Consider the following 17249-nt stretch of genomic DNA (forward strand, 5'->3'; position numbering starts at 1 on the left):
ATGGCCGTCAGATTCGTATATATATGATGATAAATCGTCGAGTGCCGTAGCTAATTACTGAGCAGCCGCTGGCTAAACTTGGCCAGAATCAAGCCAAAAAATAAATATATTTGGCCGCATTTATTTGCATGGCACCTGTTGCGTTGCGTCTCCTTAATTAAATAAAAATTACTTAATATTGCACGCGTGTCGTGGATTTAATGTTAATAAACATGCATTTGTTGTGGACTTCTTTAATGCCCTGTAATTACTAAGTGCTTGACGTGTGACATAGCATTAAATAAATCAATATTTGCCTTTAGTTTTCTTGCATACCAACGCAATAATTCGCCTTGTTTACACGAAGCTTTCGAATAAACTTGGTATTTAAAAATAATTTTCCTGGCAAAGATTACATTTTAGTTTTTATCAGTTTGTCAGGCTGTGTACACGCTCACGCAGTGAAATGAGTATATTCGTTTTACGCTCGTCTTTATGAAGCTGGAGACTTCAAATTAGCAGTAGATAACCCAGGGCTACACATATGTAGTACATATATCTGCGCCCCTTGGGGCGTAGGAAATCGATTATAATTTTATCTTTCACAGTTTTAGAAGAACTTGAGCGCCAATATTTGGCAAGTGGCTTACGCTTCAGATCATCTACGGATCGATGACAAATCATTATGGATGAGTGATGTAACATACATGAATTTTGGCGTTCTGCTGGCAAAATGTGGAAGATATGGCTTTCTCCGCTTTGCCCCCATATTAAGCAAATATATATTTTTGAAAAATTAACTGTGAAGGTAATGACTTTTAAATTTCGAATATTTAATCCTAGTAAACCGAAAAATACGGCATCTTCCATAGTTCTGGAGCCTAGGACAACAGCTAAGTGACTATGTTAATTTACTTTGGCTCCTATATTTCTAAAAATCTATAGATTCAAGTTTCTTATCCTCTCCACGGATAGATTTATGAAGTATATGTCATTGAGAATGTGTGAATCAATAGAACAGATTGTGGTCCGTGAACGAGAAAATCGTAGCCGATGGCCATTTTCTTACTTTAATTGCAGTTTCAATCTTTACGATGTTCCTAAAGAGTAAAGATTCCTTTCACTACTTTCTATATTGATAGACAGATAGATTGCTATTAATGGCGCATATATTTATAGTGTATTCCAATAGTTCTCAAATTAAAAATTGCAATTCTGAAATGTATTTCTTGCTGACGACAAAGCCTTTAGCTAAGTCGATTTTAAAGTTTCAATGCATGCTACAGTGTCCATTCGATTGAAAAACTGTTGGGATTTTCCGGATACATTACTAAATATATATTAAAGCAGAAATATTATTACTTTAACGGCTATTCAAGCTAGAAAGTTGGTTAATGGGAAATATAAACACGTACATATATACTGTCATAAATATATTAAGATTATACAATTACAAATTGGGAAAAATCTGTCATAAATATATTAAGATTATTTATTTACAAATTGGGGAAATCAAACTAGATATCGTTTAGTTTTAAAAGATGTTCCTATTATATTCCTCGGAATGCTAAAAGTATTAATTTTATGCCTTGAGCCGATTCAAAATGGGATATTTGAATATAAATGATTTATTAACAAGTTTGTAACAGTCAGAAGGAGGTATGGCAGACTCCATAAAGTATATATAGCTGATTTAGCCTGTGCGTCCGTTCCTCTGTCCCTATCTCAGAACTTATGAGTAGAAGATTTATAAATTTCAAATATCATGTTTGTTTCAAATAATCAATGCATTTTTACTAAACTGCCAAAAAGTTTATAGAATATGTAGATAATTACCTGCAAATTGAATTTTATTATTTAATTTCACTTAAGCCGTTAAGTTACACAGAAGTTATTAAGCAAAACGTTTGGCTAATTGCAAAAGCACGTGCCATGTGCAGATACATTCTTTTCTATTCGAAGACCAAAATTGTGATTGAATTCGGTTTGAATTGCCAGCTGAGATTTTTAACCATTCGTTCTAGCCGAGAAATGGCAGTGATTATTGCTGATAAGCTTTGCGTTGGAGATATTGGTTGGATTCTTGACGGTTCTAATGAATCCCTTTTTATGCTAGATACAAGCTTTGGAAAATATTAAAAAAGGCAGATCGGACAGGGCTGAGGACATCGACTAGAATTTTCTTACTTTTTTGCATAAATTTAGTTCTGCTTTTGATCGTTGACAAGTTTCTCAATTGCACTGTTCTTTTTGTTATGGCTGGTATAGATTTGGTTTAAGGAAATTTGGTAAACTTGGCTAAACACGTCTCTATACTGGCTCTGATTGCTCTGAAACTCTATTTATATTACACACTAGACAATCTGCATGCTGAAAAGAAGTCAGGAGACAGCCAACCTTGATATTTATCATGTGTTGGAATCTGTCAAGTTGTAGTTGTAGTTGTAGCTTGAAGTCCGCTTTGCATATGATATGTGTGTGATATAGATTTATCATAGCACTTGTCGGACATATTTTTTTGGCAATGTATATCATGTTGTCTTGATGTGTTTGTGTTAGTCACATTTGTATGCCAGTTTTAGCCCCATTTGCCGGTCATGGGTTTCGTTTTAATGTTCCATGGTTGCTTTTCGCTCCAGCTCTCTCCACCCTACCGCTCGCCCCATTCTTTGGCGGAGCCAACGATGTGGGCATAAATCTTGCACGCATATTTAAGTTGATGATGTTAAATGGCTGTACTAAAAATACGAAATATGCATGCCGTATGCAGGCAACAGTTTCATCCTGTCGCTGTCGAGTGGAATGTGCCACAACACCAACAGTAACAACAGCAACAGCAACAGCAACAGCAACACCAGCAACAACAGCAACATGGCGACATTCATAAACTAAAACTGACCAAACGTACCGAACCTGCAGGCCTAATGGGAGCTGGCCGGGTTTGGGGAGAGGCACGGGACTCTCGTGGGTTTGGGTTGGACAACAGACCCGACCAATGCAACGGGGCCAGCAAAGCGTTCTGCCCAAAAAGGAAACAAAGCGACAAACCACAACTTGGCAGCATCGAAATTATATAGAATATGTAATACTCTTTACCTTAGCTAAGTCATGTCGAAAATAGCCACTTCAGATATGTGGATCGAAGTGCTCTAGGAAATATATATTATTTTCTTCATGTTTTAGAAACTCTGGGCTCAAATTCAAGTTCTCTAAATGCATCTTATACATGGACAATGAATTTTTTATCAATTCGAGTGCTTTTCCTGCCTGAAAGAGATTTGCCTAGAAAGTAGTTCTGACTTTTAAGGATGCTCAGCAACTCATTTATCGTGCATAGACAAAGTTTTTATTTGTAGTTCAGGTAGCGTTACAAGTTGGCTTACAATATTGATTATACCCGCCAGTGAGTTGTAACAGCGATTGGTTTTTCGCAGTTATTTTTTTGTATTTTTTTTATTATTATTATTTCTTGGCATGTTTTCTTTTTGCTTAACGGCGGCAGATTTAAAAAAGAATTTTTGCTCGCAAATGAAATTGTTTCCTGTTAAAAGCAAAAAAAAAAAAAATAAAAGGAAAAGGGAAAAGAACTACTAAAAAATATGCGAGACTGAACGGCCAGACACGAGACACGTTTACCTGGGTGCGCGGCACCTGCCGTCGCAACGATTGATGAAATTAAAAGGTATAAATAAAAATCTTTTTAATGGTCTGGGGATTTGGAACTTAATTTTTTAATTAAACAAGCAGCAGCGGTAGCAACAGCAGCACCAGCTCCAGCAGCACGGGGACAAACGTTGATAACTGAATATGGCTGCAAGGGGCGCAGAGAGAACTGAGCTGCCTGAGATACGAGCTGCAGCCGTAGGCAATCCGGACTGGGACATTTATGCAAAGCAGCCACCGAGTTGGCTTTCGTGGACCTCGCAGCCACTTGTGTGGTCCAAGCTCTACACGGTTTGCTGGCAAGGGCCAACAGACAGAGCCATCAGGCAGGGCCACAATCTGAGCCTCATCGAGAGAGAGCCTGTTGCCTGGTCGGCCTGGCCGGTCATAACTGTGTGTTTGCCTTGGGTAAGGCTAGCGCACATGCTTCGCTTAACCCTTTTACTGTGGCCTTAGCTGCTCCCCGCCCACAATAACATGTTAATGCTCGACTCCTGCGACAATGTCAAATGTCAGCACATGTCATTTGTCATGTGGAGCCAGGCTCCGTTGGTGGCCAGCTCTAGCTATAGCTTCTTTCGGCTTGTCACCTGGCCAACATTTGTCACTAGCCTGGCCTGCTCTGGACCACCTATCCACTTGCTATAGAGCCATTGAATTGTCTGCTTAACATGCTCGGAGGCATGTCTATCCCGAGGATCCCTTTTTGCAAGTAATACCCTATGTCGGCAGAGGCAATGATGATGATCATATTTATTGTTGCTATCTACTCCGATGCTTCTTTACAACAGGCCTGCAAAGTGACAGCTGCTGCATACAGCTGTGGGCACATTCTATAAGCTATTAGGTATTCAGGTTATTAAATTAAGTTTTTATATAAAAGAACATGTCGATTAGAGTGTAGATTGCTTACAAGTTTACAATTGGAAACAGTGAAATAATAAAATTAATAAAAATTAATATTTTCAGATTTGATCTGAATCTGTGAACAAGATAATCCATCAGCTTAGTTGTGGATATTTTGGTTTTTGGAGTATATCAAGAGGAGCTCTGCACAACTGTTGATGCTTTGCTATGTTACCTAAGAGCGTCGATATATCTAAAATGTTGTTAACTCGAGTTCGACATATGAAGGCTTAGTGGCTGAGGGACACATAGACGGATAGCCAGAGAGAGATTGAACAAAACTAATATACTTTTTTCACTAAGCGAACGGGTGTTTTAATCTGTTTTCAAAGCAGATCCCTAAAACAAATCACTGAAATATGTTTATTCTTTTTTCTTGTCCTAGTTGTCCTAGAATTTTCGTTTGTTTTCGTACAAAAAAAAAAAAAACATATTTCTGTGATCTGTTTTTGTATCTGCTATGTTCAGTAGCTTCTGAATGCAATTTTACTGTCAATCAACTGTCTTTTGGACTTAAGGAATGTTAAATTAGATATTCAATGTATTTATCCAAATAAATAAGATTTTTATATTTAAATTCAGATCAGTTTATTTTTTTTTAAGAATTAATAAAACTTTGAAATTCAAATTTTGAATTTCAATCAAAAATGGTTCGGTTGACGATAACGATGCTAAGTGGAATATTTACTTATACTTCATCTATGGGCAGGGAGTCATCCATGTATTGGTATTATCTGAAAGATGTTTCTGTTCTTTGCACAGCTTTCAGCATGCCATTCCCTCCTTTGATCTCGTTTCGAATGCAACCCAGTGAAACTCATTGAATATTATTGTTTTTTTTTGTTTTGATTTAGATATAGTTTTTATTTATACGATTTCTCTGCACACGTTTGAAAACCAAGAAAGATGCCATAAACGAAATAAAACTGAATTAAAAAAGGATAAATAAATATAATTATTGTCTTTGTGTTTCGATTTTTGACGCTCTTTATTCATTTATTATTTTGCGTTACTCGTTTCAATACAAAGAAATGCAATTAAATAGGCGTTTATATAGGAGTATAGAGATAGAGTAAGTAGTTTTTAGAGAGAGTATAGATGTGTGTGAATGTGTGTGAGTGTATGTGTCAGTGTGTCAGTGTGTGTGTTGTATGCGTGTTATACATGTGTTTGTTTTATACATAAATAATTACAATTATGCTGCGGCTTAGAAATAAACAAATTACAATTTACAATGCAAAATGCAAAATGCAAAATGGCGGCAAACGGGGCAACTAAATTACAATTATTAAAATTAAGTGCTAAAATTATTTAATTAGTATTAAATTGAAAAAAAATCCAACAAACAAACAAAAAATAATAATAGTTGTGGTGCAAATGAATTTACAAATGACGAATGAGCAGCGCTTGCCTGGCTGGGCTGGGCTGGGCTAGATTTCTTGTTAAATAAATATATATAGCCGTAGGAGTAGTACGAATGATATATAATAAAGATTTTCTTTTACTTTTACTTTTTCGTTTTCGCTTTCATTTGAAGTTTTCGTTTTCTTAGCATTTTTCAATATTTGTTTTCGTTTAACATAAAATGTTAAATTACAGCAACGCGCATATAAGTACAGTAGTTCAATTTCAATATCAATTTCAATTTCAATGTCAATTTTTTTATTTAAACATTTTTTTTAAATTTTTTCAGTATTTTAATTTTTTTTCTGGTTTACTGTATGTGTGTGTGTCTGTGTAGTAGTTGTTTCAATTTATGTTAATGCTGCTGTCAAATGTCTAGTTAGGTAATCATAGATTGATTTTCGTTTTATGTTATAAATCGACTTCTGCTTGTCCTTCGTCTGGCTCTTAAGTACACTAATTAAATTTTTCACCTAAGCATTTTTGCATTAACTCTTTCATTATTGTTATTAGTGTTTAATTTACATTCAGACATATTGCTACATATAAACTTGACGCGCGTTTTTCTCAGTGTTTTGTTCAATTGCCTTTTGTAATTCTTTTGTCGTATATTTGTTGTTATTAAATTTTGTTTATGTATTTGGTTTGCTAATTTGTTTGAACTATTTACGTTTTGTATTTCATTATGTTAATAATATATTAATATAAATATACGAGAAACAATTGTTGTTTATATATATATATATAAATAATTTTATATATATATGTAGAAAAGCAGCAGTTGGTTTCGTTTGTTTTTCCTTTTTATTTTGATATTACATTTATTTAGTTACATATTTAATTAATAAATATAACGTTTATTCAGTGTGAATTTTGGTGTTTGTCGCTGTATATATATATATACATATATATATACCATAAGATTCATATACGTTCCATATATATATATTTTTGTTTTCTTTTTCTTTTAGTATTTAAAATTTTCAATTTTTAATTTTTTTTCTTTTGCATTTCTTTATAACTAGTTCTTGACTCTTCTAAGTTTTCGTTTAGCTCAAATTTATTTCTTTCAAAACTATTTTTGTTTTATTTCAATTTTTTGCTAAGCTTCAAAAATGTTTTCAGTATTTTTAATTGGTATTATTACTACGTGCCGTAATTTGAATGTTGTGCAACACTGTTTTTTCTCCAGCAGTGTTGTGCAATTCAGCAGCTAAACGCGTTTATCCATTTGTTTTTAAAAATTCGGTTTATTTTTAGTTTTGTTTCGTTTTTTTTTTTTTGTTTAATTGCGCCAATTTATTTTTTACTTGTGCCTATAAAATTTAATTTTTTTATATTCTTTAAATTTAATTTTTAAATTTTTTGTGGTTTTTTATACTTATTTTTTTGGAAGTGTTTTGCTGTGCGAATTTGTTGTTTGTTTTGCTTGCGTATGAATTTAAAAAACATTTTCATTAAATTTGTTTACTAATTTGCCCTTTTGTTTTTTGATTCCTTATAAAATTTTGAAAATATATATTTATGCGTATATACTTATTTTTGTATTTAGTTTTTCACTTTATATATTTTGTAATCTCATTGCTAATAAATTTAATTGATTTAGTAAACCAAAGTTTCTATTTGTTCTGCCCTTCAGTGCATCTAAACAATTAATTATTAAGTTGTATCTTTTGCTGACATCTTTAAATGTATTTAATTTATTTTTCTTCATGCAACTTGCTTTAACAATCTTCAGTTATTTTCTTGGTTTTTTGTTATTAATATAGCACATACTCGTAAATAAAAATCTTATTGTCTTTCATTTATAACTATGTATGCAGTTCTGCGAGTTCTTCCATGGAACTGATTTGCTTGACTTTTGTTTTAAGAGCTGTGAGTGTATTTCTTTTTCTTTTCCTTTTTTGAGGCCAGTCGAGTGAGTTTTGTTATAAGCACAGCTCTAATTACCAGTGTAATTACTAGATTAAGAACGTAATTAAAGCAATTACATGAAGTAAAGTTTATGATACAAATCTAACGATTTATTTATTTTTACTTGAACGCCAGAAAATATTATGGTATTGGTAAGCATAAATTTGGAAAGCAATAATTTGATTTAAATATTTAAAAAGGCTTTAGTAAGTGTGAAATGTAATTACCGGTAATTAAGCTAACTTCATCTAACGCTTCGGCATTCAATTTTGATGTATTGTGGCCTGAGTATATATATCTTGTTTGCTTATGTGATTTTAGGCGTATGTGTGTGTGTGTGTGTAGCTCAGTGATACATAGTGGTTGCAAAGCACTCACTGAGTTGTGGCATCAAAGTTTGTGGCCCAAGCAACTTTGTATATATATATATAATTAACTATATATGTATATATATGTCCCATATATGCAATGTATGTATATGTATCAGTTCATTATATAGTATATCTATCAATTTATATATATATTTTTTGTTTAATGCATCATTATTGCTTGAACTTACGTTCACATTCATTTTTTTTCATTTGTTGCCATAAATTCTTTGCCCTTTAAACTGGTCGAAAACAGCTTACGAATATGTCGATATATATATAGACATATATATGTATGCTTCTGACAATATGCATATAAATATATATATATATATGTCTATATATATTTCGATTGCCAGTCCTACCCATTGCCATTGCCATTGCCCTAAAGCCCACATTTTACTGCTTGCTAATTACTACGCAAAGCTGCGCAGTCGCCGCTGGCTGCGCTGCTGCAGTCGACGTCGCTCATTGTTAATCTTGATCTTGGCTATGCGTATGGACTCGGGCAGCACGGATGTAGGCGAGGTGGCCAGAAAGCCACTGACAAAGGTCAGCCGACTGTTGCTGTTGCTGTTGCTGTTGCTGTTTGTAGTGGTGTTGCTGCCGCTGTCGTCTTCATCGTTTAAGATATCCTCGAAAACATCGGGATATACGCTAATATTGTCCAGATTATCTATGTCAATATCGCCCGCCTCGTTGCGCACATAGGTTAGCTGATGATAGGGTGTGGCTAGCAGCTTTTGTGTCGATTTGCGGAGCGATTTTTTTGTGGTTGTTGTTGTTGCTGTCGTTGTAATTGTTGCTGTTGCTGTGGGTGCTGTCTCGGTTAACGTGTTATTTGGATTGCTGTTAATGTTCTTGTAGACACTAAACAGTTTGTCTGTTATATGTTGCTGTGGGGTGACAACAACAGCAACAGTGGCCGCTGCTGCTGCTGCCGCAGCCGCTGCTGTTACAGTTCTTGGGGCAGCTGCTGCTGTTGCGAGTGGTGTTAACAATTGCGTGCTGGACGTGGTCACGACTGTTGACGGACGCAACAGTTTGTGTAGTTGCAACTGCTGTTGCTGCTTGCTGTTACTGTCCCGCAGCAACTGTTGCCGCTGATCGTTTGGGTTGGCGCTGTTGCCGCGATGCCTGCTGAGCTTATGCGTGCTCATCGCCAAATCAGGCCTGGTTGCCGCTGCTGTTGTTCCGTTTGTGGTTGCTGTTGCTGTTGCTGTCGCGTTGCTCGCAACAGCATCTACCTCATGCTGTTGCGTTGTATGCCATTTGTTGTACATAAGTGTAGCCAATGTTGCTGCCAGCGGTGTTTGCTCCAGCACCAATTGTGTTCCAGTTGCTGCTGTTGCTCTTGTTGTTGCTGTTGTTGTTGTTGTAGTTGTTGCCGCTGTAGTTGTCGAGGTAGTTTTAGCCACTTGGCTGCTAGTTGGTGTAGTTGGTGTAGTTGTTGTAGTTGTTGTAGTTGCTGTAGTTGCTGTTGCTGTCGCTGCTGTTGCTGTTGCTGTGGCTGTTGCTTTGGTTTCGTCGCTAACCGTGGTCTGATTCTCATTTTCGTCATATTCAACCACCTCCGCCTCGTACTGTAGCAAGTCGGTATCGTTGCCGCTGCTTGATGTTGCTGCAGTTGCTGTTGTTGCTCCTGATGTTTCAGTTTCGAGCTCTGTAATGAGTGTCGATCCTTCATCGTAGTTGCTGCTGCTGCTGCTGCTGCTGCTATATTGTTTAATACTATCTTCAGCTGTTGTTGTTAGCAACGTGGTGCTGGCGCTTGGCGTGGTGCTGCTGCTGCCCACACCTGGCGTAAAACTATCAATTGTAGCTGTGGGCGTGGCATACCAAGTAGACCAGGGCTCACTGCCGCTGCTGCTGCTGCTGCTGTAGGCATCGTCGTAACCTGTGGATAAACTGGTGCTGCTGCTGCTAGAGAGCATATCGTCCGTGCTGTCATCTAGTGTTGCTGCTGTAGAGAGTAGTTGCAATTGCTGAAGTTGCTGTTGCTGCTGCAATTCCAGCTGCCGCTGTTGTTGCTGCTTTTGCTTTCGTGCCTTTCTTCGTCTGCCCTTGCGCTTGCTGGCAAGTGATGTTTTCGTCGTTTTGGTTGTTGCTGCTGTTGTTGCTGTGGCTGTTGCTGCTGCTGCTGCTGCTGCTGGTTCTGCTGTCGTTGTTGCACTTTTGGCAGTCGTTAGTTTCGTTGGACTAGCTGTGACTCGTTGTTGTTGTTGTTGTTGTTTTTGCTGCTGTTGCTGCTGCTTGCGTCGCTGTTTTCGACGCGCCAGCGCTGAGGGATCATTGTGATGATGTCGCACCTGATGCTGCTGCCGTTGCTGCTGCTGCTGTTGTTGTTGTTGTTGTTTTCGTACTAATGCTAATTGTTGTTGTTGTGTTTTGTTAGTGCTACTTAGACTATTACTACTATTATGGCCATGATGCTCATGTTGCTGTTGTTGCAACTTTTGATTTTGGTTATTCGATTTGTGGCGATTGCTTTTGTTGCGCGAGACTTTGCGATAGTTGCTGCTGCTGCCGCTGCTGCTGCTGGTGTTGGCCATCATTGCTGCCGTCTCGCGCCATTTTGGTAACGTGTGCTGATGGAAAAACTGCTCGGCATCGATCTTATTGAACATGTAGCAGGCATCGTTGACGCTCTTCTTGGGCCCCACGGGCTTACCTCGGTGTGTGAAGCCGACTCGTCGCTGTAGATCGACTACGGAACGGAACACGAAATAACCGTGCACGATGGTCTCGTTGAAGTAGCAGGTATCGCGCAGTTCCTTCTGCAAGACAGAGAGAGAGAGGGAGAGAGGGAGAGAGAGAGGAAGTGAGTTAAAGCGAGATATTAAGCAGGGTAACTTCCCTACACTTGACACTGCAATTTATAAGCAGCATTTCCTGGCTGTATCTGTTAACCTGTCGACAATATTTTGACAAGCAGCTTGCAAGCGAGAGGTTAAGCAGCAGCAACATTGACAGCACTAACAACAGCAACTCTGAGGCTGGAGTGTGTTTATTTATAAAACACTTGAAATTCCAAAACGACCAACCAAATGAAACGCGGCTTGATTGTTGCTGTTGTTGCTGTAATTTCTGTCACGGCTGCTGTTGCTGATATTATTATTGTTGTTGCTGCTGCTGTTGCTGTTGTTGTTGCTGGCAACACCTATCTGACTGCCCAATCTGTTATTTCGTTTGTTGTTCTATTCAAAGTGTTGCAGATGACGCAGATAAGAATTTGTTCAACTCGTTTAGCAATTATGCCATATTTAGTCGTTCCACTTACATTTGCCAACCATCTATTCGCACTACTTCTTGCTATTTATAGCCGTTAATTGCTATTTATGAACAGCTTCTCAGCGGCCACTCAAAGCAACTCGCAACTGTGGCCCCTCAGAAACCAATCACTATTTGTTTTCGCTCTCAATTGGCGCTACTTGCCTCACGCTTTGTTCAATTTTGCTTTGGTTCTAGCTAAAGTGATCCGAGACATTTATAATTATTCATTATTTTGAGCTCTTGAATAATTGATATTTATAACGCACAACTTTAATATTTTTTTCTAAAGTCACTTTTTCTTTTTATACCCTGGGTCCACTGGGAATTCAGGGTATATTGCTTCTGCCAAAATGTATGTGACAGGCAGCAGGAGACATGACAGTCTCTATGAAGTAGATATAACTTTGGTGAGGACGATGAGCTGAGTTGATTTACCTCTCCGTTTGCGACTAGGAACTCGTCTATGTCAGCTAGAGACTTAAAATTTGTTTGAAGGTTCCTCTACAGCAAGCGCAGATCAAGTTTATTTTAAATAAACGATAACTATTCTCATTTTAATGTTATCGATTGAAAACATTATCGAAATTTAGATTAAATTATTTGTTAAACTTTTTTCATTTATTTATATTTTATACAATTTTGATGTTCCGCTTCAAGTTCGACCAATTTCTATATATTGTAGTTCAGTTAGTTTACATCTTTACTAAACAGACAATAGCTGAATAGAATATCTAGTGCATCTACTGAAAATTTCTTTGAAATCCCATAAGTTATTAAGCAATAATAATAAGCAAAAGCATTCTCTATATTCTAAGGATCCCAATTGTGATTGAGTTGTATTTTAATTGTCAGCTATTTTAATACTTTAGCTAGAATTTGGCACTTGAGGCGTCAGCGAGGTCTTTTTGAGTGTACAAACATCGGTCGAGGTTTAGGGTATCTCCTAGTCGGGCACCTCCGACTAAAGTTTTTTTGCTTTTTTTATTATTATTTTTAAAAAATATATTTTAATAAATTTTTTTAATTGTATCTTAAGCAATTAAAAATATTTTTTCTCTTTTATTATCTATAAATTACTATTAAATATTTGCGTTCTTTTGTTTATGTTTAATCGAATCCATTAGGAATAATATAATATAATATATAATAAGACTTTTAGTTGAAACACTGCAGCACTCCAGCTAAGGTATGTTCGGTCCACTCCAAAGGTCTAGCTTTATCGAACCTAATCGTAACCTTAACCTAATCATATGTCACAGTTATTAACCTTCGACAGCAAAGTTGTAAATAAACGTTTTATAAGACTCTATAAAGAAGGCGGGGGAGAGCAATCACAGTACGAGTATTTGCACATAAATTCAAGTTGGGATTTGCGGTCATAATCGAAAGCAATAAAATGACAAGTGCCAGCTTTGACCTTATAGATATATTCACTATAGTCGAGCGAGCTCCATTGTAGTCACACTTTTCATATATGTATTCAATGTTGTTGCTGTTTGCTTTGGCTAACTAACTGTATAAATCGTAATGCGAACTATGAAAGGACATTGAAATAGTTTTGCAATTACAGCATAAAGTGCAGCGTCATTTGATTGATTGATTAGATATATCTATTAAAAGTCATGTACGGGCAACTACACATATATAGACCTGTAAATTGTTGTCTGTCGACAAATACTGAATGATTTTTATGATGGCAAATCTATGCAACGCACTCGACTCTGTGGAGTGTTTGCCCACACGATTGACATTGGCAATAATCTATTTAGCCCGATAACTGTTACAATGTCTCGAAAATGCTCATCGTAGGTGAATTCCCTAAGCAGTTGCAATTGGGCATTACGCAGGGAAAGAGTTCTAAAGTTTTCTTATTATGCAAGCCTCACGCACACGCCGCCGCGTCAACAAAGAGGAAAAACTAAAATGAACATATTTTGTGCCAGTTTCGGTTTTTTACTGCCAGCAATTTGTTGTCTGTGAGCAGTTATTATATTTATGTTTTTGTGGCTGTAATTGCATATGAAATTTCAATATTTTAATAAATAGTTTTTTTACTCTGTTGTCGCGCATTTCGCATGACAGAATTGGTTCAACTGCAACGGGTTTTCGAAGAAAAAACACCACTAAAAATAAATAATAACATTCCAGCAATGGATTGGAAAACATTTGTGCTTGACTGCCTGATGACCTGTAGAAGGAAACGAAAGAGGTTTAGTTTCTCAAATAACTCTTTTGTTAGCTTGTTGTTACCTTGACTAATTAGATAGTGTGACAAGCTATAAGTCTACCTGGTATTGAATTAGAATTTCTAACTGCTTGACATAAACTGAGACAGAGTCATAAATATATGGCAAACAATTTGAAACATAAATAAAATATTAATTTATATTTTACACTCCTCTGAATCTTTTAGTATATAAAATAAATTTACTCTGTATTAGTTACTGCAGCTAAATGACTTTAATGGATTGCGCCTTTTTATTTTCTATACGAACTGTGGGTCAAAATAAAGTTTGTTTTTTTCAATTAATTTTAATTCACGAAGATGACTTTGCTTTTTACATGTAAGCAGCATCTGGCTACATGCGACATATTAATAAGACTGCAAGGTGTAAGCATTGTTGTAGGCAGTCTTGGATTCTAATTCGAAATCTTTAATAATTTTTAATATTTACAGGGTATGCATGGAAAAAATGCAAAAAAGAAAAAATGATTTAGTCTGCTTAGTGTGTGAGGCGGCGCTTAGCGCCCTGTCGCCGAGCTGGCAATTTATGCAATTTGGCCAAATCGCTCAAGTATCGCCATTGTCGTTATAATCGCTCGTTTGCATAAAAACCATTATGTGCTACATGCCATAAATTATAGTGTTTGTACAGTTAGTTTGCATAAAGCGGCGTCGGCGGCGGTGTTTCAAGTACAATGCAATCCAATCCAATGAAAATGCATTGCAATGTAATCAAATTTGTTACAAGGCGCCCGTTTGGGGCCTTGGCTTTAAGTACATATCATTATATTGTGTGCCGCCATAAAGATGCAATTGCTAGGAAATGGGAATGCAGTTCACATTTTACAATTTTCGTTTCGGTTTTGCTTTTGTTTTTATCGCCTAGGAAGCCATAAAGCTAAAGCTAATGTAACAATGTCAACTCATTTGAATTTATCAGCATCAAAGGCGGGAATCCCAAGAGCTTCATGTGGATTGAGTCATTATCAAAATTTGTGCTTTTTATTAGCCATTTGTTCTACTAACCCGAATGTGTTGGGCAGAATTTGACAGATCTTCAATTATTATTTTCTGAGACATATTTCAAATTTAGTTTCATGATTTATATATAGATATATATATGAAAGTTATAGATATATGTTTTTATACCCTTAAAGCATATATATACATATTTATATAAAATTTGATTATAATTGAAAGCCTCATTTAGTTATTCGTAGAAATTATTTTCAATTGATCAGGCTTGCTTAAGTATAAAGTTGGCTGCGGTTGAATATTTTAGAAGTTCTTCTGTGCTGTTATGAGCAGAATGATATTAATTGGAACTGAGGTAATCATTTAAGAACTATGGCACGGGTCAATTAATATTTAAGTGCCAAAGGCCTGAAGGCATTTATAATATGATTTGAATTGCTTAGTTCTATTTGCTTCGCTTAGTGAATGCGTTTAACTATGAAGTCACTGACTGTTAGACGATCTCAAGGTAACTTACCATGCCAACTAATCTCCAGTTGTCGTTGAAACACAAATATCTTTGCGTTTCTTTTGCGAACAGTGCTATTTTGAATTCGTTGTTCACATAGTCCGTGAGGCCGACTATCGTTATATTTTCTGAAAACGAAGAAAAACGAAGAAAAAACAACATTAGACGGATTGCATATGTGTGTGTCTGTGTATCTTTTAATTGATGCAAATATTTGGTTGAAAAAAACATTTTTAATTAAAAGCAAACACGGATGCTTCGTGATTAAGCGTGTCAAAGCGAGCCGAGATCACTCAACTTCAAGGGAAAGATCGGGGGCTGAAGGGACAATGCTGATTTAAATATGTAATCGGAAGGTAATAGCAGTATTTGTTTGTAAACACATCTACGCTGGCACGTGTGCCAAATTCGATTGCACAGTGGGTAAACTATTCAAGGTGATTATTTTTTATTAATAGAAATCATTTTCCAATCGAATACGCCAAGATTGTCTATCAAGTTGGGGCTTCGATCATCATGATCACCATCAATCGTCATCGTCATCCTCATAAATATCGTATCGCATACCTAAGTTAGACCACTCAAACTGCCAGCTTTTCACTGGCTGCCAGTACAACTGGTCACACTGTGCCAAGCAGGCAAGTTTGAGCCTAACAGTGCCAACCGCGCCATACTTGTTGTTTGCCTAACAGTTAACAAACCAAAAGGCGCTTCAATGAGTGCTGCGTTCTAATTTTAAAAGAACGTCCGATGCACCAGCAGCAGCAGCAGCAGCAGCAGCAGCTAATGATTATTATCGGAGGAATAGAAAATGGGGGAAATGCATTAAACCTAAACTCAAGTGCACATGCAGTTGACTGCACCACGCTGCCTCTAGCTGTCTCTCTTTCTGTCCATCTATCTCATTCGCCCTTTCTCCACTAATTATAAACTAACAATGTAACTTTGGCCACGCCCCGATGTAGTCATCGTCGTCGAGGCGCAGGGCTATTGAACTTGCGAGCAGGCACAAAAGTCACTAATAAGTAAAGCACTTGAGCGCAGCCAAAGAAAAGCAGAATGGAGCAGGGAAAAGCCACTCGAGTTAGATTGATAGGTGACTGGGTTCAGCTTCAGCTTCAACAGAAACGTTGGCTGCGTCAGTGACTGCGAGGCGACGGCAGCGGCGACTGCGTCTGCCAGTAATTAAATTTATGCACAGAAATTCCTGGCAAAAGACGTGCGTTGCCAGGTAAAAGGCAGGGAGGTGGGGAAGGGGGTGGTAGAGCATGGAAGGTGAATTGTCCGGGGGCTCTTATTGTGAGCTCTCATATTTCATAAGCCCGACAGGGCCTACGGCCAGCGCGCTTGAGTGACTTTTGTGCTTCACACCTTTTGGCCAGGCCAGCAGGCACTTGCCCTGCGTTTGGGGCCAACCAGTTGGTGACTCCTTCTAGGCAACTCGATGCTCGGGCCTTTTGTTGTTATTCGCATAACTTATTGATTTCATTAGTTTAGTAACACATACGACAATGAGAAACATAGAGACAGACAGACGAAGGGATAGAGAGAGAGGGAGAGAGAGAGGGAGAGGGAGAGAGTGTAGGAATATTCTGAAGTTTGCACTTGTGAGTGCATGCCACTGCACCATCGCCTAGTACCAATCGTTCCACTTGCCGCATGTTTGTTTTGCTTGAAGTAAGAGTTGAGGCTGAAGCTGGAGCTGGCTGGTTCCCTTAGCCAGCATCGTGTCAATTTCGCTTTGTTTATCTTTGGCATTTCCAGTGGGCTCTCAGTGAGCTTTCAATGGCTGCATTCTGTAGATGAGTAATTGTGCTAGTTATCATGAAACATAAGCAGCTCCACGCAGACCTTAGGCAGGTACTGGAAGCTTCATAACAACAATAGAATAATGCAAGTTTAGGTTGCCTGACCCACACTCTTTAAGTGGATACTCTTCTATAGTTTTGATAACTTTTCACAATCTTTTTTAATTTGTGTGTACATATTAAGAGCGATTCAATATTATTTAAACAAACTTAAACTTAAATTTGGT

At 37.2% G+C, this 17249-nt stretch overlaps 1 protein-coding gene across 1 annotated transcript in view; it reads right to left on the bottom strand.

The window, feature by feature from the left end:
* Positions 1-8553: 8553 nt before the first annotated feature.
* Positions 8554-17249, bottom strand: part of LOC111592235 (integumentary mucin C.1) — an 88504-nt gene continuing 79808 nt past the window's right edge. The window contains exons 4-5 of the mRNA XM_030226178.1: positions 15224-15342; positions 8554-11011 (exon numbers count right to left, since the gene is read on the bottom strand). Coding sequence (XP_030082038.1) covers positions 8651-11011; positions 15224-15342 — 2480 coding nt within the window. The 3' untranslated portion in view covers positions 8554-8650. The remainder of the gene's footprint in view (positions 11012-15223; positions 15343-17249) is intronic.

This window comes from Drosophila hydei, unplaced genomic scaffold (assembly GCF_003285905.1).
Source record: "Drosophila hydei strain 15085-1641.00,03,60 unplaced genomic scaffold, DhydRS2 tig00000060-arrow-pilon, whole genome shotgun sequence".
In the NCBI taxonomy this organism is placed as follows: Eukaryota; Metazoa; Arthropoda; class Insecta; order Diptera; family Drosophilidae; genus Drosophila; species Drosophila hydei.